Genomic DNA, 25,753 nt, shown 5'->3' with positions numbered 1-25,753 from the left:
GCCCCGATCCCCAACAAATGACAGCTGGAACCAGGCAACTTACTCCACTTCAGCAAGCACTAAACTGACTCAATTTCTTTTTAAAGGATGGGTCTTCAAATGCCTCTTTTCCTTCCATTGATGCAGGTGTGTGTGATGTGTGTAAGAGATCTAACTGAAGGTGCTGCATCCTAGGGTTGATAGGATCAATGCTTCATTTTCTGCAGAGCCCCCTTTATTCAGGGGAATAATTCAACAACAGACTATTTTCCTTTTATCTCCCATTGTCAGGCAGGCACTCCTTGAAACGCAGCTTGCGATGAAGCACAACCACCCCAGGTGCTGGAGAGTGCCTGAGAACAAAGCTGCACAATGGGGAAGGGCACTTGCGCCCACACAATCCTAACTCCCACGTAAACAAAGCCCTTAGTAAGAGGGACAAGAGAGGAGTCGGCTGTGAGCCGTGTCTGCTACAGACAAGGAGCCAGAGGCTGTGATATTAATAGGCTTGGGGCAGCAAGGGAGAAAAACCGCCTCTGGTGGGGAAAAAAAAAGAAGAGCCACTTTAGTAGTGAAAGCAGTAAGTTTTCTTACAGCCCGAGTTATTCCTCCCTTCCCCCAAAGCTGAGATTTCCAGCAGGTCTGACCCCTTGAAAATCACCATCCACGCACTCTTTCTCAGGCTTCAATGCTCCCCCAGTATTAATGCAATGCTGTGGATGGCTGAAAGTTCAGGGTGATTCTGGCCCACGTGTTCTGAGACACAGTCTTCCAGACACTGGCGACAGCCCTGTTTCCTCTATCACAGTACACAGTGGGTGGGAGAAGATGCTGCCCAGTCGGTGGGCTTCTCCACTTCTGTCATTTAGTCACTGCACACAACCGATGTTAAAAGCTGCTTCTCCTTCTTCCCCTTCACCTGGTTCATGCTCAAGCCCTCAAATCTGCAGTTCTGCCTAGGTCCCCTGCCAATCTCTGACCAGGATGCCTGGAATAGTGCCTCTGGCTGTCAATACGATGTTCTTGTCAAGAAAAACAGGTGCATGAAAGGAGTGCTTTCTGACCAGAGAGAAAAGAAAAAGACTGCAAAGGCATGAAAGTTTCACAGCTGCTGCCCTGTGTACATTCTCCTCCTTGACTGGGAGGAGCCCAAGACAGGAGAAAGCAAAAGGGACCAAGCACAATGACAGGTATAGTGGTGGCAGCAGCTTGAGCCTCCAGCAGAACTCACAGAAACACCAACTCAATTCACATAGCTCTAAAGAATGAAATGCAAAGACTTACTTTGTTGAGGGCTCCGCAGCCAGTCAGGATTATATGAGAGTTCTCAACCTGGATAGTCCTCTGACCTAGCCGAACAAGGTAAGCCCCAATTCCAATTGCCCGACATGTAACCTTAAAAAAAGAAAAAAAAAGAAATCACATTGATTTCTGTCTTACCACACAGCCAAAACCTATTGATTCAAACATCTAGATAAAAATAGGCATGTTTGTATTACAAGGCTATAAAAATCTACTCTCACTGCAAAACTCCAGAATATATTTTTTTGTAAAACACAGTATCTGAACATATGTGTATTTTATTTAAAAAAAGAGCAGCAGTAACTTACAGACTGAGCAAACATGAAGCCAAATAGCTGTTTTCTGAAAGTGTTTTAAATTTAGTCTGAAACGGACCCAGCCCTGTAATGGTGCCAGTAGTGTTGCTCAAAGCCTACAAGAGCCAATTTACATCAACCAGAAGTCTGATCCCAGGTGTACCTTCTGGGTATCACTGCAGGATTTTTAGCTGAAACAGAGAATACAGTTTGAAGAATAGAAAGCAGTGGGGGATTACCAAGTTGATGGTGATAATACTCTCATAGGCTAAAGATGACTCTCCAGCAATCATGCCAGATCCTCTGAGGTTCTCTACTCCAAGTCCATCTTCCTTTCCGATAATATCTGTTATCTTATACCTGAGGGAGACACATACAGCCTTTGAGTCACAAGGTCCAGTGATTTGCTGAATCAGTTTGCTACGAAGAAAATGAAAAGTGACTAAATATCATTAAGACTCCAAAGTGTAATGTGCATAAAACCCAGCCAGGACCTGTACATGGGGTCATTCTGCAGTCTTGTTGAACACCATGGAATAGTCCTACATATGAGCAGCCAAAGCAGCACTGCAAAGAGGAAATGCCAAGGGAGAGGAATGCCCATGAAAAGTGTTCTTCTGTCATTCCCACAAGACGTGAGGAGCTGGCTGATTATAGGAAAAAGGGCAAGAAAGGAAGAAAATGCAGTCAAAAGCAGAAAGAAAGAAACAGAACAAGAGTTTATAATGAGGCACTTACCTTTTCTTTAGTTTCTTCTTTCATGCCTTCCTTCCCCAGCACGGTCCCTTCTTACTCGGCACTCTCAAACTGGCTTCTATCTTTTCCACTAGGCCCTTGCTAAGCAAAGTACTTGAGCGTGTGTGCTTAAGTGCTTCACTGAAGAGAGCTACTAGCTTCCCCACCACACACGCAGGCACACACACATCCCCACACCCAGCACCATCCTTTTGTTCTTTCAGAGCTTGCCAGTCTGCAAACTAGGCTCTTCTTTTCTTCCCAAGCACATCCTCCTCCCTCTGCCCAGGAGCACCATTAGAGCTTCAGTCTAGCTCTGAAAGCTTCTTTGCACCTCATTTTCAGATATGCTGCCTTTAGGATGCAGCGGGAAGGTGCAGGCACTTAGAGTAGACTGTGTGTGGAAAACCATAGGCTGTAAGGCAGTTTAGTGCAATCACTGCAGCCCAACCCTTCCAAATGCAAGGAGGGCTTAGTCTTCACTCACGAATTCTTTTATCCTTTCTACAGAATCTAGCAGAAAAGTAATTTTCAAAATTTAGCCTGCAAGTGTTTGGACAAGAACCATTGTCCTGGTCATGCAGTGCTTACCACCGCAGGACCCTCAGTCATGACTTGGGCCCCTAGGCAGTAGGAGTCAACACAGCACCACCTCAAACAAGGCATGCCATGATACAACTTTTAACTTTCCTGTTCCATGCTCTGACCGCACACAGCTATGGCTTTCTACATAGCTGGATCCTACAGAATGCCCTAGCTGAAGACAAGGACATGACAGGCATCACCTTATATACCCAAGGATGAACAGAAAGCTTTTCATTCTGACCTGTCTGTGCTTACCTGGACTCTCCATTGTCCTCCACATGTTCACAGTGAACTGAGTTCAGGGCACTGACTTTCTTATAGTCTTGAGGAGTCAGGTACAAGTATTTGTATCCCTGCAGGGAAAAACAGTTCATTCATCTCATTCCCACCTGTAGTCCCTTCCCGATCCCTAATAAACCCTTCCAAAAAGAAAGTTTCAAGAGAGCAGAATTTAATTCCAGATAGCGATAAGAACATTCTCCCATAATGTCAGAGCTCCAGCTGACATCAGTGAAAGCCAGGGATGTTTTCAACATTTAGCACTAACTCATTCTGGATGCCAATCCTGCTGCCTGAGAGATCCAATACCAAGGAGAACTTTGGACTGAACAGTCTGTCAAATGTTTACCCTCACCTCTATTACAAGAGGCGGTGTAAAAATAAGATTATTTTGTGAGCTATTGCAGAGCTTGACCTCTGATTCCTGTGCCTCCTTTACCTTGTATGGGTCATCTGGATCTTCCCAAGCTACATGGAACATGTGCCGAATCTCCTCAGCCAAACCAATCCTGGCTCCACTGTTGGCAGCCACATAGATACGGGGGATGCCATGTGTTCGAGCAAGCTCTGAAGCCCTGAGGAACAGCATGTCCTCTTGAGGCCCAAAAGAACCTATTCGGTATGTAATGTCATTGCCAATGACAATGATATCACGGCCTTCTGGATACTCGGGGGTCTTCAGAGTCATCTTCCAGGCCACCATCCCAATCTGCAATTGAAGAGCAGAGAACAAAAACTAAACGCGTATCTTCAAGATGTGAAAGACATGAATCACGCAGGCGCCATTTTTCTTATGTGTGTTGCACTTCGTACATTTTCTTTGGGAACTCGGATAACAGCAGAGAACAGCTGGCAGGACTTGATCCTTTCCACACTCACTGGAGCACATCCTCCATTGCTCTCTTCCCACCCAAGACATTAATACTGGCCCTCCCTCTCCCCATTCAGGGATTTGTCACAGGTCCAAAACACATTCTGCAAACGCCGCTCTCGCAGGGTGCTGCATTTATTCCATGTGCCAGAGCTCACAGGGTGAGGATGGATGTACGGCTGTACAGGGCTCCTGACCATCTGCTTAAGCTACCCAGATATCACCCCACAACCTCATCACCCTGGTTCTCTCTCTCCCTGCTCTCATTTTAATAATCCTTTTATTTCATAACTACCTCCATTTTTTTTCTGTCCTTCCTTTCATTTCTTTGGCTCTTCCCTTTTTCCCTCCCAAATACTGCAGCAGTTTCTTTCCAAACCTGCCTGGATAAGTAATGCTTTTTGCTGCATATTTTTCTTTTTAAAATCACCGGATGATCTCTTCTGGCCCATCTTATGGAGATCAGCAACATCTGTACCCTGCATCTTCCATCTCTCAGCTGCTGCGTATCACTGCACTAGGGAGTTGGCCATCCTGGAATGCCATTAACAGACGGAAATAGCAGCGCCCCTTGAAAGCCACATGCATCACCCAGTCTCCGCTTGCCCAAGGATCATAAGCTCTGAGTACACATTCCTCAAGCCGATTGCACATCCTCTGCAATCAGGAGGGTTGAAACTCTCATTGTAGAGACTGTGAATTCTGAACATGATGAACTAAAGCGGAAGGGGGAGAGGGGAGAAGCAGCAGATAGATATGTGCCATTTAATCCAAATCAAAATGGCACAATACACAGTTGAGATCCAATCAGCATCTGCAATAAGATATGCCATAACAGGCTCATTAAAAAAAATAAAAAGGCAGAGGAATTAATCAAAGGGTCACTGGAAGTAAAGCAGGCAGCAATCCAAAAATATTACAACTGGCTACTGGCAGATCCTTCCCTTACACCTCCCCTTTAGAGAGCTGAGATTGCAAGTTAACAGAATGATGGTGTTTCAGTTCACCTTCTCCTTGGTCTCAGTTTCACCCACTGCTATTTTGACTGATACATCGTAAGGGATTAATCTGTTTGCCTCTGAATATTTGCAGACTTACAGTTACATCTTAGCATCCAACTGCGGTGTTTGGAAGAGAGTGATGCTGCAGCAGTTTCAAAGACAGGAGCGTAAATCCCTAGAAGTCAGTGGGATGCTTTGTTAAAATACTAGTATTATTGCCAAGTTAAAGGGAAAAGTTGTAATGCTGTAAAACAAGTGGGTGCAGCTGTTGGTCAGGCACACAGAGCAGAAGTGTGTGCAAAGAGACCGCGGTCACACAGACAACCAGTCTAGAGTCTGGTAAAGCAACCTAATTCATCCCAGACAAACCTACACAGCCAGAGGGGTTTCTTGGACTTCTGCTCTTCTACTGCTGGCCTTTCATAGCAGAAAAAGGAAGAATAAAGGTGAAAAAAGAAGAAAAAAAGTACGCTTTGTCCTTCAGACCTGACTGTTGCAGGAAAAGAGATGCCAGGGGCTGGATACTGTGTCTCTATTCTAACTCTCAGCTGTGGGCAAGCTTGCAATTAGAAACAGCAGGTTAAAAAAGTCCGCAAATCCAAAGTTAAAGGCTTCAAGATTAGCCTCTAAGAAATAAGGGATGCACGTCTATAGCCCATCACCTACTGCAGCTCAGTTCACTTACCCAGTCTTTCTGATACCATCTCAGAAACCAGCTTTAGTTATTGATAGAAACCCACAGGGAAGGTGGGGCAATATTCTCTTTAAAACTGCACCATAAACTTCTTCCAAAACAGCACAGAAGTAACGCTCATTTCCACATTTTTGTGTAAGGAGTCGTTTCCTTACAGCTACACTGATCCCATCGGCCAGGACCACACCAGGAAGCTTCAAGCACCATCAGATGAACACAAGCCACACAAGCAACAGGAGAAATGCCCAGGCTTTGTATTTGCTAAATACTTGTCACCGCAGTAAACTGCAAGATAGAACACATAAAGACACTGCCAAACACCTACACAATAACCACAACATACTGGAAGTAAAATCCTAGCACTCTCAGCTCACACGTGAGGCAGATGAATTAAGACTTGCTCCAGGGCTTAGGGACTCGTGACCGAGCTCAGTTAGTATCCAGGACTGGTCCCACAGTCTGTCTCACTTATCAAGATGTTAAGAGATTTTCCTCACTTTCATCAGCCTGATGATTTTTGACAGTACAGAAAACAGGCAAATTAAAAGCATTTCCTATTAAGAAAATTCAGATTGTAACAGAAGTCTTGGAATAGTTCCCTAACCCAAGATTATGTATCCTCTAAATAAACAAACCCCCTTTTGTTAATGCTCACTAGTACAATAGGAAAAACTATCTAGTCAGGGCACAGTAAACACAAACTCTTGAAAACAGTTTAAAGCTGAGAAATGTGGAGCAACGATACGCAGTTTAAGAAAAGAAAAATTAAAGTGCACCACTTTATTAACTTGTGTGTCTTTTTGCCTCCCCAAGACATAGCGTGTTTTGTGCCATTTATCCAGTAATAAAAATCACAGGGCACAACTAAGGATTTTTTTGCTATGAACAATGTAGATTCTGTTTAAATTTATGGGCAGTGGAAGATAGCTTTCTATTTCAGAAAAGAAAAAGATGAGATTTTTAAGTTAACGGCAGCATGCCAAAAAAACTGAGAGTTCACAGGTTAATTAGACAGGCTGAGCTAATCACCTAAGAGCACTGTCAGAACAATAATGGGTAATGGTAAGCGGCAGTGGCTTCAAAATGGGCTCTTTTTAAGAGCCAGCGCAGTTCGGAAGTGCTTCTCCTGCCACAGCTCTATTCCCAGCACAGCCAGGAATGAAGACAAGAGGGAGGAAAAAATAAAAGCAGGAACCGTCTTATTTAACTGTTTTTATGTTGGCAAAATGATTTGTGCCACAGTATTTCCATAAGAAGTGGGACCATTATTCTCCTGTAGGAACACATTTGGTTTGAAAAGTATCACTGGACAGAACGTGAAAATCAAACCAGATGAATTATTCACAACCTCCGATCAGAAGTGATCATTATTTCTGATGTTCCAAACTGTGATTAGGATTCAGTGCTCAGATGTCATTTGCTCCCTGAATAGCACCAGCAATGCAGAATTGCATGACACACATATATTACACACAAGTTTTATATATATAATTTTATACACACCTTCTCCCACTAGATCTTTGGCTTAATGTAACCATTAACAGATAGTAAAAACACGATATTAACTAACGTTCGTTTTCATGGTGCTCATAAATGCCATTAGTTTGACACACAGTGTCAACACTAATCATGGCCTAAAATTAACACCAAAATTGACTTCAACATTAATTGTGCTATCGATGTGAACAGTAATACACACACTGATGCAGTTACAAATTGACTGCTAGTGGCAGCCGGAGCTGTTGACAACAGGCACCGAGGGGAATGGGGAAGAAACCGATCCCAGTCTGCCTCCTGAAAGCACAACAGACTCCGAATGAAGGGAAGCCAATGCAAATGGAGGCTGGTGTTCAGGCAGAGGGGGCTTTTAAGTCTCTTTCTAGCAGTTTCTGTAATTCCTGGAGAAGCGTAGCTGACAGAAAATCTGATGTAAACGAGAACAGCTTACTATTTGACAGCATCTACGCTTGAGCCATGCCAATTGGGTTGGTTTATTCTACTTCTCTCTCAACAAGGATGATGCTTGAACCTAGGCACTTTATGCCATGCTTCATTTTATTTATTTACGTCCAAATCTGGAATCCTGGACACGGGTCTCAAAATCTCTAAGTAGGACAACTGAACTTACAGATCCCCAACAACAATTTTGTCCTGTTCCCATTCTGTTGCATCTGTATCGTATGTAAGTTTTATATGTAAAAAATATATATAAAACATGAATACATTTCTATGTCAGTATTTACTACATACAAAAGTTATAATAAGAAAGGAAATGCAACAGTTGTAGTGGTCTAGCATGTGAGCGCTGGAAATGCTGAAGCTGACCGTTAATGAAAGCACATTTCTCCCCTGCTGTGCACACATGTTCTGACATTGTTAAATCAAGGAACACGTGCTTTATTCCCCCTTCACAACCTCTGTCTATTCTGGAGGTAAACCAATGTCCACTGACCCCAGGATGCTGAATCACTCTGCCGCATAGCCATGGACGAGGTGTGTTTTAGAAAGGGAACGAAGACATCCCCAGAAATTTTACTTAATGCAGACGTAGCAATTTCGGTATTTCATCATTCGACTCTGATGCCCAGAGAGACTCTCTGCAGTTATACTGTGACCAAAAGCTGTAAAATTTTTATCTTCAGCGTGAACCAACTCCCAGAAAAAGGGCACGATGCACGTGGTTTGCCAGAGGCATTCAGACTTAATGCCTTGACAAGGGTGGAGTGCCAAAACCCAGGATTCCTTCACTCTCTTCTTGGCTCTGAAAAAGGTGTCATTTAGCAATCAAAGCAGTGGTCGCAGGCGGCACAGCCAAGTGCACGCTGGCATGGTTCTTCTGAACAGCATGCAGCCAAGTGGATGAGAGATGGGAAGAAGCGGTTCCAGGACGAGACGTGACAAAGGCTTGCTCAGTAAAGGGTGTCATGCAGCACAGTGGGCTGAAGGAGACGTGAATTCGTACTGTCTCGTGCCTTGTGCTAGACCAAAGGGCACTCGGATGGCAAGCCAGGAAACAAATCAGCAAAAGGCTGGCTGGAGTTCAGGGAAAGTGGATGGACACACAGAGCACCAAAAGGAAAGCTCAAGAACCCATTAAGGACGGTGTAAAAGTAGTTTTCACTGCACACACATCTGTGTTGCAAGGTACGAAGCTCGGACAGCTCTCTTGGGGATAGCAAAGGGCATAAATGCTGAACTCAAACCAAATTCTCTATCAAATTCAAGTTCCTGCTACAAGCCCACAAAATCAGCTTTGAGAAACACTGCCAGCTTTTTCACCAAAACAAAAGCATTTTTGATTAAGCTTTCCAAACTAAACAATAACTAACTTCTCCCTACGCAGAGTGTAAGGCTTGAAAACTTCAGCTGAAATAGTTTGCATCTGGTGAAGTTACAGACAGATAAAGATAAATTACAGAGAGCGACAGATAACCTTTATTAGGAGCTTTCCTGTAGGCAAGAACTTTCTTGTCTACAGTATCCATATTATCTATATACACGTGTTCAAACATATATATCAAAATACAGAATAAAACTCTTTGCACCACCACTTACATCTCTGATCTAGTAATGCTTATATTTGAGGATTTTAAAACCCTTCAAGAAATTTGGAGCTCTAGTTGCTCTTTGAATAAGACATGATTTGGGCGGTCACTGCTTTCAGTGTCCTCAGAGAGCCCCACCTGTGATGTGTGGGGCTATTTCCTGCCCAAGAATTTAAATTTTGTAAAGTGTTAACACTTATTAGAGGTGTGATTTCAACGTAAACTTTTGATAAAAGTCAGAATTACAAGAAAGGTAACAAAATTAAAATTCTGTATTTGTTTGATAGCATTATGAAATTCAACAGTCATATCTGATTATACTAAAAAAAATTTTAAAAATTTCCTTATAACCTTCCAAAACTTCATCTTGTAATTATAATAAATTCTAACTCAAAGGCATATGTTAGAGGCTCATAACCTCCAGTTCTGTAAGGAAAGCCTTTTCAAATCTTGAACTTCTAGTGCTGCCGCAGCATACATGCACCTTTTCCAAAATCAGGCCATGGAAGATACTGCATCTACAACACTGTGAGAAACCACATTGAAGATACTGATCTGCATGAATATTAACCCTTCAAACAATTCACGGTATTACAGAGTAGCCCTGCTTAACTACACAACCACTCTTCAACTAAGCAGATACTCTATATACACTGTGACACGCATCCATCCCAACTCTAACAGAGTTCGAAAGACCCCACATCAGTTCCATCCTCCCATGCACACACCTGACACTCATAAAGTTACATTAAATGATCTAGGCATGGAAGTGAGAAAAAAAAAAAATCAGCTTTCAGTGATGCTAGGGGGACCCTCTTTTAATTTGTATTATATTCTACTTGTCACAAGACAATTCCACCTTTTACTAAAAATAACACTTTCCAGTCCATGACAAAAATGTGCTCTGTCCTGATCCCTACCCCCACATATCATTGTGACTGCCAAGCATCTAATTGATAGGGTCTAAAATTATTCTGCCAAAGGAGGATCACCTTCTGAAATTGCATCACGAGTATTTCAGATGAGGAGACACCACCTGCTGTGCAGCACAAATAGTTGTCCAGCTTCCCTGTTATTTAAACCCGCTCCTACTGCCAGAAGGGCCTTCAGGTCAGGATTGTTTCCAAAACTCATCAAGAAGTGTTGAGAAACCCAAAGAGAAACAACTATTCTAATAGTAATCTCTGGGAAAGATAGTGGTGGGGCTGGGGCAGGGAGGAGAAGATGCACGGGTGTTTTCCTTCACCTTCATGTTAATTCCCTGACTTTGCCATCACCCACTCTCTGATTTTTCTCAAATACTTACCATCCGCCATAAGTAGCCCAGCGGATGTTTTAATACCCTGTGCCTGTCATAAAACGTAGGAACACGGGGTGACAAAGCAGAACATGCAGTTCAACTATTAAGCTTTGCTTGTATAAAATTCATTAGCTACACCTTTCAGCCCCAGGCAATCCAGGGAGCTGCCAAAGCAGAGTTTCAGCGGCCCTCTGCCCGCTGCTGTCCTGAATTTCACCTGGCCAAACCTTCCCACATTCACAAGAAGGGGTGCCTGCCAACACTCCAGCTAACAGCTCCAATTATGGATTATTTCTGATTCTCATGCTACTGAGAAGGAAAAACTGTGACATCTAGTGCCAATAGGGAAAACGACACATTTTACATGGACACCGCATGAGACTGAGATGAAGGGTAACGTCGGGTGTTGCTGCAGGCACTCCTCACGCTCACTTTCTCCTTGTCCTTGAAGATTAGTTGGGTTTTATCTGTGGATGGTGCAGTCCCAGTGCCAGAGGATCACAGTAAATTGTAGTAAAAATACATAAAAAGTGCTATAGAAAAGCATCAGAATGCCCAGCTCAAGAATGACAAGTAATATATTGAGTTCTCCAACAGGCTGAGGGAATTACCTTTTCACACTAAGATTTCAGCTAATATGCTAATCTTCAGAACAAAGCCGTCTTCAATGGGCATTTGAAGAGGATGTCATTACATTACAGGTCGTGTCTTCAGCAGAGCTTCTGCAACCAACACTTTTTTAAATACTGTACGCGTTGCCATGCACGTCTGAACTCTAGCCCTGTTCACTTGTCTGTGTTCACACAATTTCTGACTCAGAGATTTCCCCGTTTTAGCACAACCACGTAACTACAGAGCAACACCAGAGGCTTAGATGACAGGCCTGACAGAGGTGAGCTGCCAGGGCAAAAAGCTCCCAGAGGACAGCCATCAGCTCCTCTTACACTGTCAAACAGGGTGAGGAGCTGCATCCTTTAAAACCCATCCCTCCCAATATTAGCATAGAAAGTCCCAATCACACACCTCTACCCCACGTGCCCTATGAAGCTCTTCGCCCGAAACACCAAAGATTGTGCCACTAAAAAAAAAAAGGCTTCCACTTACTTAAAAATAAATTAAATCAGAAGAAATGTTAAAAGTCTTGTGTTATAATCTAGATAAGCATCCAGGCTGTGGTATGAACTTAAAATCTTCTTCTTAAAGACATTTTAGAGTAAAATGCGTAAGATTACAAACAACTACAAGTGGATTTTTTTCCTCCCGCCTATATAAACTCTGTACATTTCAATGGTCCATGTCTATCTTAAGTGTCAGACTGGAGTTAGGCTGAGCATCCACTTCTGGTACTGTGCTTAGTTCTTCAAATGCTCACAGTTGTACAATAAATTATAGACCATTTGTCCCAAAGTCTATTCAGTCTTTACTGAGGGGCATTAGAAGGGAGCTATTGACTGGCGTTTGATTCTGCTGATAAAATACTGTCTTCTTCAGCTCCTTTCTATACCTGCTGGCTCTGAGCATTATTTACAAACTGTTCTCAACTTTTTAGTGTGGCACATTCAGTCTTGTCAAGGGTGTTGGCTTACTGAAATCCTATGGTAGCAGACAGAGCTTATCAGAACAGTCTCACATGTGAACAGAGGTGTCAAAGCAGCCAGACTAGTAATGGAGGACACACACTCACAACACACACCCCCTCTTTCCCCCAAAAAAAGAGTAACCATAGACCAGGACACAGGTCACAAGCTTAATATGAAGGATCCAGACCAGAAACCACCTAGCAGAAAGCTCCAGGCAACATCCAGGGTTCTGTCTGCAGTCCAAAGAAACAGCAGATGCCCTTCAGGAAGATCTCTGGCTGCACTGGGTGAACAAGAGGTTGGAAAAAGGCCCTGAATTAGTGATGTCTTCTGTGCCGCAAGAGTAAGCGGCAGGGCCAGCAGCATGGCAGGCTCCCTCGCGTGGCCATGACAAGACACAGGATCCTCTGCTCAGAAGGAGCAAGCACTGCCTAGGAATAAATAGCAAGTTATATTTTCATGGTCCATTAAGTCCTTGGCTTCTTTGTTGAGACTACCAGCAAAGAGATAATTACTGCCAAATGAGGTGGTGGGCTACATGAAGTGGTCACAAGCTAAGCGGAGGAAGACCTCTTGTATTGTGAAAGTTCTTGAGAATTCCCATTTCACAGATTTTCCTGGAGACGCAGACAGGTTAGCCAGGTTAACCCAGAACACTGCTTGCAAACTCTGAGAGGACAGGAGAAACTCAGCTTTGAGCTCCTGGTCTGCCCTGTATTAGAGCAGGGATTGCAACTTCGGTTGTTGACATCCAGCTGAACACACTGACCACAAATCTCCTGGATTTTATGCTGGTTTCTCAATTTCGCCTGCTAGCTAAAACAATTAGGGCACTCAGCTCAGCTGAATGCTTTAAGAGGAAGAGTGTCTTGACCCCTTTTCACATAGAGAAAATGTAATTGTTCATACTGTGTAGCACAGCTCCAACAGGAAAGACAAGCCTTACCTCAGAACAGCTGATACCACGATGGTAAGGCACTCACTTGCTATGGGGGAATGAATAGCTGTGTTTGAGTCTCTGATCTAAAACAAGCAGAACAGTAATAGGAACCTAAATGCACTAAACAGCAGCTATATTTACCACAGTCAGAAGTTTTCAACTGAGATTTTCTCCCTAGTAAAGAACACATGATGTACAATCTCTCAAAAGACTTTAGATTCAGAAAATCAGCAACTTTCTCTGGGAAGAAAGAAAAAAAAAAACCAAACAACCCACATTTACTTGAGAAAGTTCCTACCAAGCACTCCTGCCTGTCAGCTCACCGGAGTCTCAACTGGAAACAGCTCACACCTCTGCATCTCTGGGGCAAAGACTCCACTGGCACTGACCATCAAGGGTTACTAACCAAAACTGGGGGAATGCTGTATAACGTAACATCCAGCACTTATTTAGCAAGTACAAATTCAAGGACTCTTAAAAAATATTTGTCTAAAGTATCCTCATAACACCCCAAAGCAGTCCCACCTTACTAGGATATGAACAAACTGAAGCAGTAAAAACTTTGACCAAGGCTACCAAGCAAGCCGCTGCAAAGCTTGGGAACCTCAACTTCCCCGCTGTACTCATTTTTTTAGGGATCATCTCCCCTGTAACGCGACTTTCAGTGTATATGGGCTTCTCGCATTTTGAAGTCAAATACATCTATCTGAGGACAAAACTCTTCCTTAACAAATTCACACAAGTTTAGGAAGCCAAGGAAATGTGCCATATTTTGAGAATGGGTCACCATTGTATCATATGGAAGAAATGCAGAACCAATTAATACTTTCTGCTACTCCTTGTGGCATGTCTCCTCTTCCTATGCAATACTACCAGCTACTGCCACATAGATGGATTACCCCAAAGATCTTTGCTTCCTGACAGATAAGATACTGTGTTTCTCTGCCCAGATGCTATGCAGACTGATTCTCAAAAAAAGCAGAATGGATCCACTTACAGCCTTAACAAAGAAAAGGCTTATGCTCTGAATTTATCTAGCATCCTGTCCCTTCCTTCTTCACCCCTGCAGCCATCTTCTTTGGAAAGAGAAACTTGAGCACACGTTTGTGAAAATTTGTTTCCTCAGCTGAAGGGAATTAAACCATAAAAGGCTGAAGTCAGCTCATCCAGATAAAGAAAGCACAGCACGGAGGAATGAATCTGTTTGGCAACTCATTGCCTCCTGAATGTCACCTGTCCTTCAGACTGCTGCTGGAACCTCTTCCTTAGATTGTCCGCTCTCACCTGTGAATGAGCGCTATTGTGTGCACTGGCTATTGGTAACAGAATTCAATACCAAAGCCTCAAACCTCATTCCAGCTGCACATGGTCCTACAGCGACTTGTCCAGCTGCAGACAGGCTGAGCTGACAGTTTAGCACTACCAGCTGTGAGCTGCATGCCTCTCTGGGGAGGCACAGAGCAATTCCTCGGTCTGACCACTTGCCAGGCTTCCCCGAGACACCAAATCCTAGGCTGGGATTTCATCTCTGCAGCCAGCGTCCTCACCTCATTTCTGGGAAGTCACAGAAAGACAGTTAGAGTCTGCCATATACCTCCACAAGAAGTGATCTTCAGCAGCCAGACTGAAAAATGTGTGGGGAACATCATGTTTTCCCCTTGTTTATCTCACTTTCTGGTGACTCAGCTCCTCGGCCTAACAGCCAGAGAGGCAGGGCATGAACCTGCACATTAGATAACAACACTACGCACACCACAACAGCCATGTAATTTCTTTACAGGTTGCACACAACTAAGTCTACCAAGGGTTAAAAAAAACTCCTAATTTTTTTTGGTGGTCTTTGGGTACAGAATCTCTTATAATAAGACTATTTGTATTCATGCTGGCAGAGTAAACACTACATGTTCATGCCCAGGCAGCTCTGTGCTTGTAATTTCAGCAAGAACAGAGCTACGTCCCTGAGGGACTTTGCTATTTCCCCAGCCACCATCCACTCAAACGCTGAATGAGAGCAGAGAAAGAGAGAAAGATGATGGCATAAGCCTCCACAGCACTGCAGCCTCAGCTTTCACTAAGAATGCAGAGAATAGCTCATTTCAGATTTAATTATACTAGTTAAAACATTGCTCCTATAGGCCAGCAAAAGACAAGGATGTAGTGCTCCCATAGTCACCATTTTCTGATTAGGTTCAATTTGAAAACATCATATTCAAAACCTTCCCCTGACAAGATACATGCAGTAAACAGTGATGAAAACCCCTATTTCCTCTCATCACTATACTTGACATTTTTGAACAGAGGTTTTGCAAATCTTAAGTTATATATCTAGTAAAAGCACAGTGCTAGTTCAATGACGCCAAGAAAAAATAAATGATACCACCACTTAGAATGGTTCAAATTTAAATAACTGTAGGAACATTCACTTACTGAATCCCACCTAGCCTAAGCAAAAAAAAATAAACACGTCTTCTGCTATTTAGCTTTATTCTCCAGTCATTTCAATGTGGCAATCTTTGGCTTGCTAATGTAAAGACATACCAGCAAAAGCCCACAACAACAGTACAGCTTCCTCCTGCTAGAACTGAAGGAGTAACTCTATCACCCAACAGCATTAGCAGGTTGTTAGTCTCAAGTAAATCATTCACTAGAGGGGGATGTTGCACACACCTTGCCAGTGTGCTACACAAACACCGCATGGTGAGTATTTAAATGGAAAGCATAAAATTGTTTTTTCGGTTTTTTAAACAAATGAAAACATTTCTATTTAGTCTTGTAAAACATATTTTGCTCAAATACAAACCCCAGTTACCTGGAATAGCTGAATGAGCACTTTTTAATTATGAAGGAAAAACAGCACAGGCACAGGTTTGAAATGGAATCATCATTTACTATGGAGGCTAAAATACCCATTGTATGGAAGGTATTAATTTTTAATGAAACAAAAATCTCATTTTCAAGAGAGGGATTTGATCTGTGAAAGACTGAATGAACAGATTTTGTGCCCGGTTGGTAAATTTTCCTTACAATTGTCAAACCTAGTCCAAAATACAATGTACTGCAGGACATGGAAGGAAAAGTATCATTAAAGAAGTGCAACTTGCCTCATTTCCTCCTGGCAGCCTGTTCATGTGCACAAGCTGGCCCTGATCATCCAACACCAACTCAGTGTACGTTAGTATGTCAGAAGGCAGCGGTGGCGTTGGCAGGAATGCATGTTCATTCATAGAGTCCCAGAGTTTAATCAAAGACTAGATGATGAAAAGATAAATTCTTGTTAAGAACATCATCTGCAAATATTTTTATTCAATCCACCGTGACTTAATATTCAAGACAGAAATATCCCTCCCCCCACTTCTACTTACAGTATTCAGTGGATATAACTTACTTTGGAATTTAAACCATGAAACACAGTTTCACCCACAACAGTGTAATTCAAATTATGTGATTCAGGATAGAACCCAGCAAATCAGATACACAGTAAATTCTGCAACTCGTTAACACATTCAATGATGTATGAGTTCTGTCCTAGGAACTATCACCCCTGCACTGTCTAATCCTCTAGGAAGGCTAGATAACAGGGTGGGAAAACAAAGAAACATAAACGAGAAACAGAAGATGGTTTACATTTCAGCTTCTACCATTTGACTTTTAACGGAACTACAGCAGCAGTGTATCAAGAGTCCTAATTTCTTTCAAAGTAGACTCAATCCATAGCTGTATAGACCCTGGGGAACCATTGTTAGCCACTCCGGACCACTTGTTTCCCTGACAAGCAAGGACGACAACTGATAGAACTGCTTTGCAGGTACAAAAGTTTAGAACAATCCACCAGGCCTTAAGAACTCTTACCTGCCGAAACATCTCAGGAATGTCATAGACATATGATGTCCCTAAAGACTGTGCCTGGAATCTCTTGGACTGCAGCAGGTCTTTGGTCACGTACGGGGTATTGATCAGCATCCCATGAAGTGGTCCCTGTTTATCTCCATATGCCTGGAACATAATCTGCAGCACAAAACATGACCAATTACTGCTTAATCCACTGGTTCCATACACCTATCTCATCCAGATTTTACCAAAAATCATCAGGATATTCCAGACTGATCAGGCTTGTTTCTGTTCTCTACAAATATGTTAATACTCGCATATCCTGTAACACCGTGCTTTATCACGCATTACTACCCTTTGGAGACAGTGCTGGACCATTACTGCACGGATCTGAGTATCACTGACTTATTGCCATATCACAGCAGAAAGCTAAGCGAACAGAGCCACATCCCCGCAGAAAAAAGCCCGTGCCTTAGATGACTTCACATTCACCAGTATTTCCCCTGACACTGTACCTATGCCGATGGATTGTGATAGCTGGGAGCAGAGAGGAGAACTCTGTTATTTATGTAGTCGAACAGCACGGTATCCGTATCTCCACTGGCTGATCATGGAAGCTAGGTCAAGACTTGCATATGTCATTTTGCTTGAAGTTTTGATATTATAAGTTTAAAAGATTTTCCCAGAGTAGCAACATGAATTATCAGCTGCCATGCTTCATGGCACTATATATTCCACTCAGCCAGGACTCAGAAGGAAATCTATTTCAACTAAGGAACAGGAGTAGCACTGCTTAGCTGGGACAACACTGCACAAATGCTGCTTAATAGAAACACACCTGACAGAAGCAACATGATTAGGCTGTTTTTAACAGAACAGTGATCAGACCTGATGTTACAAATGGCAGATCTTTTCCCAATTGAAGAATAAATTAATTGAAGAATTCCACTGATGATAGAATTCAGTAAGTAAAGCCTATTTTAGTTTTTAGATTAAAAATAGTAGTTCATGGTCTCTTCAGTTTTCACAAACATTGCTTTGTGAAGTAGCTTCTTCAATGGGAGAAATAATTATTCAGGGTAACAAGTATTTGTGACAGCACCTGTGTTAGGATCTGTTACTGCACTTGGGCCCAATTCTCCTTAAAACTCTGGAAAGTTTCAGAGCAGTTCTGTGGGAACTGGAGAAGTCTGTACTGAGCATTGCCACTCATTACCACAGAAACTGCCAAACAAGAGATCAGGGTCATTCTCTCATGATTAATCTATTTTTCCATTCTTCAGAAGTCATGAAAGTGCTCAGCACCCAGTACGTTGCTAATGTTTGAATTCTTTAAAAAGAATTCTCTAAGTTCAAAATAACCCTCTGAAAACACAGGAAAAAATACACAGATCTGAACCCATCCTACAAACTTCCATCGCGAGGGGGAAGATTTACCGAAGTTTCTCAAAAAACTAACACCTTCAAGCTCTGTAAGACAAACCTTCCTCCCAACTACTCAAAGAGTTAATTGAAATAATTCCTATCAGTATAATTTTTTAATAGAACCTGGTTCAATATCCTGGAAAAAAAAACCCCAAAATTTAAAAAAATCAAATATTGGGAAACCGTACACACACAAGCGCATTCTCCTAGCTTTAAAAAAATAAAGCTCATCAGAGACAGAGTTTAAGATGAAAGGTGACCTTCACAAATGACTAACAGAACTCAAGTGTTAAGCTCAGCTACTGGAGGTTATTAAAATGTTCTTTTCTTTTCTCATCTCCACTCAAGGCAGAAATGAAGTAAAACATACAGACACTATCTGTTCTAGGATCTCCAGAACTGGATGGACTGTAAGGCCAGGCAGCTTGCTGGAAAAATTTAAATGGAAAAGAATGGGAGAAAAGGTGACCCAGCACTTTGTGTTCAACATTAACAGTGCCCAAGTGATTTATTCTGGTGCTACTACTGCAAGGCAGAGAGATTATTACAGAGGGAGATGTAAACATTTCTATACTTAAATATTTTTCATACATCCTATGCTCCATGTATTTTAGCATATGTAGGTATTTCAGTTAACCACACTATTCCTATGCCATGAAAAGCAGAAATACCAGAGTAGCCACAACCATTACAAAAGAGCCCATTACACTTCATAAAAATGATATAAAAGCACCTTCAATAATTTTATATCATCCTACCCAGGTCATTCCCTATATCTTTAGAATTTAAAAGACAAGTTCACAGATTTTCTCCATCTACTCAGGGAAACGTACAATTAATAATATTTTTTATTACGACCTACAGGATGAGCACTAACAGTGACTACTTTTCTATTACTTTTTTAAGCACTCTGCCACAGAGGAAGAGAGATGTACAAATGTACGTACAAAACAATTAGAAGATATGCACTTTTACATAATTGATTACATTTTGCACACCTACCCGCCTATTGCAAGGTTATGTTTACATTCTTCTTCCTTTGGCAAAGTTGAACGGCAATTTTATATTACTTGAAAACACTGCAAACCACAGAAGAGCTTCATCAGGTATAATGCGTTCCACCCCCCCAAAATAATCTGTTCCTCAAACCATGCAGCCATATGGAACCATACCTGTCCTGTTCTGGAGTCTGTCACTTCTTTGTAGAGGCTGATGTCCAAATAGTAGCCTGACTCATTGGTCAAGAAGAGACGAATGGGAATTGCCTTCCCAGTCGGTGTCAAACGAATGTTGATCTTCAGCTCGGCTTGGAGGACGCGGAGTTTCCACAGGCGACTCCCGTAGCGCATCACCATGCTCCGCACGGATTCTTCGATCTTAAAACACACGAGAAGAATTTCCCTCACCTTTCTGGACACATCCACCGCTGCTGTTATGGGACCGCAGTGGCCTGTCCGTTCTCATCCTAATGAGCCTTGAGATAGGCAGGAACTGAACTCAACCTGGGGACTGCTGCTGGATTCACGTCCCTTTTTCCTCCCAGCACGTCACACCTCAGCAAGGCACAGCATGCCCAGTGTTTCCCCTTCATCTACCTTTCTTCCTGCAGGCATAGCTCACAGCTAAGAACTACAAAATGCAGGAAAGTGAAATCCTTGACAAACAGTTATGTAGCACTTATAGGCACAATAATCATGTTTCACTACACGTGCGGTACGGTGCTTTAAATCAACAAAGCAATTACTACTTGGAGCTTGGCCTTCTGGTGTTCTATTAAACTTTATAATATACTACTGTTGGCAAATAGCGCATATTAAAAGAAGGCAATTTATAGGCTGTTTTTAACATTCTTTCAAAAAATAAAAAGTCTCTTTTCCACAGCAGCTCAGGGAAAAGTCACGGTACACATTTGAGGGCAGCCTAACTTCCAGGGGCTGAATATCCCAGCTTCTTCTGAACTTCCTGGGAACCAAAGATTTTGGATGTGCCGAGAGAGGATTTATTCAAAAGCGATTTAAGCCACCAATTTTTAATCATGATTTAAAAGTCAGCAAGCAAGAGATACTTATTTTGATAACCAATTAATCTTTTTAAACTTTCAGTTATTCTCATAAGGAAAGGTCAGCTCTCATCTTTCAGTAACCATGAACAGAATGTTGATTTCCAACTAAATGCAGCCTTTACAGTTTATTTGGGACTTTCTTTGTGGTGGTTCTGCTAACCAGAAACATGCTTTACGCCCAACCGCTTTCATTTATGCATCTACAAAGCTTAATGTTCATTTATTTATGATGTTGATCTCTGTAGTTTTGTATCAGAGAATGAAAATAAGACACTTCTTTTTGTAGTTGAATTTATAAATTCTTTTTAAGTTCATGATTTATCTCACGTTTTATTTGGATAGAATCTGGACTTTTGTAACGAACAGAAGAGCATTTAAAGCTATTTCCTTATTAAAATTGTTTATGTCAAACACACAATGAAAAAATAAGTTTAGTTTCAAATACAAAACATATTTTTAATAAACTGTTCCTTAGTTTACACAGAGGAAGTGAGCTGCATTGCCTGAAGGACAGCATTACTCCACTAAAAATATGAGCTCTGCTAGTTCTGAAATATTAACATTTAATATTTATTCATAGATTGGAAGAAAAAACCAAAACCTTCTTCCTTCCTCACTGCCAAACAGCTTCCTAATGTGAAACAAACTAATTGTTTGCCTTAACTAGCTAAAATAAAAAGTATTCTCTCTGCTTTTGAGGAGAAGTTGACTCAACAAGCAATCTTTAGTTAGAGATGTCCATCAGTTATGCAACTCCACTTTCCTTACTGAAAAGCAAAACTCCAGTATTTGTAGAGTAACTAAGCTGACCCTCATCTTACCAATTCTAATATTGGTCCTCAATTTCTTGTGCTTTCTGTTATAAAATGGCTAGTAGAAACTGCATGTCATTCACCAAACAGTATTAAAATGTGCTCAATCAATAGGTGCGCTTACATAGCACAAAAAGGCAACAAAAGACCATTTAATTCTGGTGAGTCAAGCCCAAGATAAACAAACAATTCAGAGCTAGGGAAAAGACCATACCTTAGATGGGTCCATGATGACAGTAGGCACAAAATTTAAGAAGATGTGATTGCAGTCAGTCCGCACATTGGTATTATTAAATGCCACCTCCAACTCATCCATGGCTTCCAAAAGCAATCGCTCTCCCTCATTCTGCAGATACTCAAAGGAGGCTTCCTGCCAGATATTGTCAACAAATAATTTACTTCCTACTCAAAAAACACAGCCCAGGAATACAGTGTTTGAAAAACTGCAGAAGGACTTGACTGAGAAAAAAGGTTACATTCATTTCAGCAGGATGTGCAACCCTGAAACAGATCCATCACAATCACAGAGCCAGTACTCCCACTGCCTGGATTCACATACCCCGCTGACTTGTGCCCTCATTTAGGTCAGCATAAATCCAAAACTAGACAGGGAAAAACATTACTGCAGTAGTGCAGGAGAAACACAGAGAAACAACTGTTGCCTCGAAATGCAAGGACTTCTGACTATCCACTTAGGCCATAGAAAAATCTCCTTGAAGCATAGGAATACTAAGTCTTTGAAGGCATGCTCCTGCAGAACCAATGCTAGCAAAGAAGGCAAACATCCACAGTACGCTATACAGGTAATATGTTTACATGCAGGTTCCTAGAATGACTCACAGTGTTTCATACACTGTCTTGGACAGAGACCTTGCATGGGTGATAAAACTCACCTTGGTAACCAGATCTGAATGCCTTATAATAGCCCTCACGAAGAACCTGTAGTCTGTCACTTCTGTTCCCACTTCAACTTTAGCTGCTCCCAGGTAGAGATGCATTTTGTGATTGGCACATGGAATGGCAGTGAGATCAAAGTTTCGCATTCGGTTCAACTCTAGCTGAAAAGCCAGAGCTGGCTCCAGATGACGGTAAATCCTATCTTCCTCAAACTGGAGGCAGCCGGCATCATACAGGTAGAAAAGGGCGTAAAAGGGGAGGGTTGGTTAAGAAAGTGAAACACTGAGGATGGGAAGAACTAGACAACGCCCCTCATGAAATTTCATATTGAATTAAAAACCTAAAAATTCAAATGAATCCAACCCAGAATTTTCTATCTCACGCACAGTCATTAGCACTAAGAGCTCACTGAAATTGTTGAAATACAGAGAGTAGAAGACAAATCACAAGATAGCAAGTTCTCAGGCTCACCCCCTGCAAAACCCTCTTTTTCACAGAAGCCAGAAAGTTTGGTATTGAATCATTGTACTGCTTCCAACACTCCCTTGTTACACTGCAACTAAAATCTGCATAAACAGAAGCTCCAGGTTAGGCTTCCAAATGCAAGAATTTTTATCCCCAAATATCAGAGACTCATCATTGTTATCAACATCAACTGCTGTGTGTGCGGACAAGTGGCCTAGCAAGGGAAAAGAAAATACCTCACTAGGTAGTGAAGTTGCGCTGAAGTAGTTCCCACCCTCTTAGACTGGCAAAGAACAGCTACATGAAAGAGGGATAAAGCCAACACTTAGAGAAAAGTATTAAGAATATACAGCCTACCTTATCCCGGGCACGGAACGTGAAGAACTTTGGAAATTCCCTCTGTTTGAAAATAAAAACAATGATGTTAGCCCTCCAAAATTAAGCCATTTGATCTACCCAGAGAGCGCTCACAGGCCAGACCTGGGATAGCACCACAGCAGAGGTGATGACCTAAGTTGTTACAAGCTACTTTTTCAACATCACAAAAGGTGGCGGAAAATCAAGTTTCACTCAAGAAGGTAACAGAGGTAGTTTAAACCTGCCTTCACTGCTAATGCAACAGAGGCTGCTTGATTGGCTTTTGATTATTATTGTCAATTATTAACAGCCAATAACACAGAACTGTCCAGACAGGGAAACTTCTTCTAGTTCTATTATGATTATGATCAATGTGGAAATATTTGGGAGCCATACAATTATATTAACACTCCATTATGTAAGCAGATGTACACAAAACAATTATCTGTATTCCATAGCTCTCTTCATGCTATTACTGCTAGAAATACTCTCTTCCCGAGGAAAACTATGAATTGTAATCAAATTATTTTATCCTCATCTATTGAAGAGTACTTTAGAAAAATCCCCCAAATATGATTAGGTTTCTCTGTTATTCTATTGCACAGATAAAATCCCAGCAAATGGTAAGGACTTTACATTTTTGTGGCATATTGCATGTGTCTTAGAAAAGAGAAGGACTAGACAGCATCCTTCTACCTATCCCTCCAGTTTCATCTGAGCAAAGCCATCCATTTCTGTGGAATTACACTTTTAATGGGTGGAGGAACTTTTGTCAATGTTTTGCACCAACACGAGAATACCAACCATTTATGCTAAGGTGACCTGAGAGCACATACACAACTTGTCAGAACTGTCTTACTAACAAAAAAAGAATGTATCTGACCTGGAGTCACTGAATTTCTGAATCACATTTCACTATCAATGAAAGACTTGCAACCCTAGCTTGATTCTAGGTAACAACCAGTGCATGACGACAGAATATAAGGCTCCATTGAGCAACACAGCTTTTAAGGCTAGAAGTAATCTAGCCTTCCCTACTAGTTATCTTCCCTACCTCCTATAAAAAACAGTCCTCAGAACTTCACCTGATGACTCTCAGTTGAGCAAAATAACTTGTGTTTGCCTGGAGTGTGTTTTCCAGACTAGCCAGTGGTACAAGAAATCCTGCCTGAAAATTCAGGCAGTGGGCATATTAGATGAGCTTATGAGCATCAACTATACTCTAAGAAAACAACCACTTCCATGTTTCCTCACTTCTCTTCCAAATCCCTCCTACCTGTCCTCCTCTGCACGCTGCCAATTTCTCCTAACATCATCCATGCTCATTCTATCACTAATGTAATTGCTTTCAAGGCATTTGACTAGCGTTGTGGGCAAATATAATAATTAGATGTGCACACACACAAAAATTCTCAGTGCTCTGGTACCAAAATCCAAAAGAGTGCTCCATTTCCTAGGCAGAAGAATTATACCCCTGCTGTGTTCTAATCAACCAACCATCATCAAGACAATCAAAATAATTTGCCTAAATTAGCCAATCAAGACACCCTGCAAACCACAGAATGTGAAAAGCTACAACAGAAATCATCATAGTTGATTATTATACTAATAATCATGTTAAAAACCTAATGAGATGAGGAAATTGGAAGCTTGCTGGAGCAACTCTCTATTACCTCAACATGCTGGGAACTAATTATATAGACTGTAATTAAAACAAAAACAAACCCAAGCCCAGGCCCTGGCTAAGTTAATAGTTGGTCCAGTAATAAATGGAGTAGAATAGGAGATAGTAATAAAGACTGACACTCACAAAAGATCCCAGAGGTACTCTACAAACTTTGCAAACAGATGACATACCACACTGCCTCCTCTGGCTTAGGAACCAGGAGTATCCAACAGTCCCTCCCTCTAAATGGCAGCTCAGGGAAAACTTTTTGTGATGACTCCTTTCATTCTTCGTCTCCTTTCTGACCACTGACACATGCTACAGTGCTTATTCACAGACTCTTATTTTTCATTCCCCAAACACCAATTCAGTTCTCTAAAACTTCCTTTCTTAAATCTAACGCCTGGACTTTCTCACTTAAGGTCCCAACGCCTCTCCAAGGAGTCCAGATTCTTACGTAAGTAGATACACAAGGGATAAAAATCTGGTTTATGCCTTACATTGCCATCTTGAAATGGCCCTCACTGATGCCCAAGCCCTGGGGAAAAAAGTAATTCTTAGCAGTAAGAGCATCAAACATTTCCCACATCACTAAGCCATTAGGCAAAATTTAGCAAATCACTTCCATTACTCCTATAAGTTATTTTAAGAACACTAAGAAGCCTAAAGAAATCACCACACTATATAAGAAACACAAAAAATTAATTGTAGAATTACATTTTAGAATACAAAACATACTGAAACAAACAAGATCTTTATTAATGTGGCAGTCCTGAGTTCAGCCAGGTAACAAGAGAGACTTTAGTGTGTGAATGGCCCCACTGAATGCAAAAGGCCCACTCCTGTATTTGAAGTCAGATGTTTAAATACTTCACTTAGCTCTGACACCAACGTTGGCATTAAATGCCTGACTAAGAACCAAATGAGAAGCCCAGAGTCACTTACGCGTCTCCTGGCCTCAGGTTAAGAATACCACCGTGTTCTAGGCCCTTTTTACTTACATGAAATCTCTGATCCACCTCATAGTTGACCTGTTTCCTGAAGTCCTTACAAACGTAACATACAAACACAGGAAGACAAGAAAAAAAAAGCAGAAGAAAGCTAGCAATTAGGACAAAATCAAAACCCAATTAA

General features: G+C 41.7%; 1 protein-coding gene across 8 annotated transcripts in view; it reads right to left on the bottom strand.

Annotated features, from left to right (window-relative positions):
• ACACA (acetyl-CoA carboxylase alpha) overlaps positions 1-25,753 on the bottom strand; it is a 138,500-nt gene that overhangs the window by 45,518 nt on the left and 67,229 nt on the right. For 6 of the 8 annotated variants that reach the window (XM_049802387.1, XM_049802390.1, XM_049802388.1 and 3 more), the window contains 11 exons: positions 25,621-25,665; positions 22,954-22,995; positions 22,128-22,343; positions 21,449-21,604; positions 19,533-19,736; positions 16,957-17,112; positions 16,209-16,355; positions 3,616-3,885; positions 3,153-3,250; positions 1,817-1,937; positions 1,264-1,374 (listed from right to left, as the gene is read on the bottom strand). In XM_049802387.1, the coding sequence (XP_049658344.1) occupies positions 1,264-1,374; positions 1,817-1,937; positions 3,153-3,250; positions 3,616-3,885; positions 16,209-16,355; positions 16,957-17,112; positions 19,533-19,736; positions 21,449-21,604; positions 22,128-22,343; positions 22,954-22,995; positions 25,621-25,665 (1,566 nt within the window). The remainder of the gene's footprint in view (positions 1-1,263; positions 1,375-1,816; positions 1,938-3,152; positions 3,251-3,615; positions 3,886-16,208; positions 16,356-16,956; positions 17,113-19,532; positions 19,737-21,448; positions 21,605-22,127; positions 22,344-22,953; positions 22,996-25,620; positions 25,666-25,753) is intronic. The other 2 variants (XM_049802385.1, XM_049802386.1) reach the window with 1 other exon arrangement.

Source organism: Accipiter gentilis, chromosome 6 (assembly GCF_929443795.1).
Source record: "Accipiter gentilis chromosome 6, bAccGen1.1, whole genome shotgun sequence".
NCBI classification, from domain to species: domain Eukaryota; kingdom Metazoa; phylum Chordata; class Aves; order Accipitriformes; family Accipitridae; genus Astur; species Astur gentilis.
Note: the sequence above shows the minus strand (reverse complement) of the source record. Positions and strands in the feature narration are given on the sequence as shown.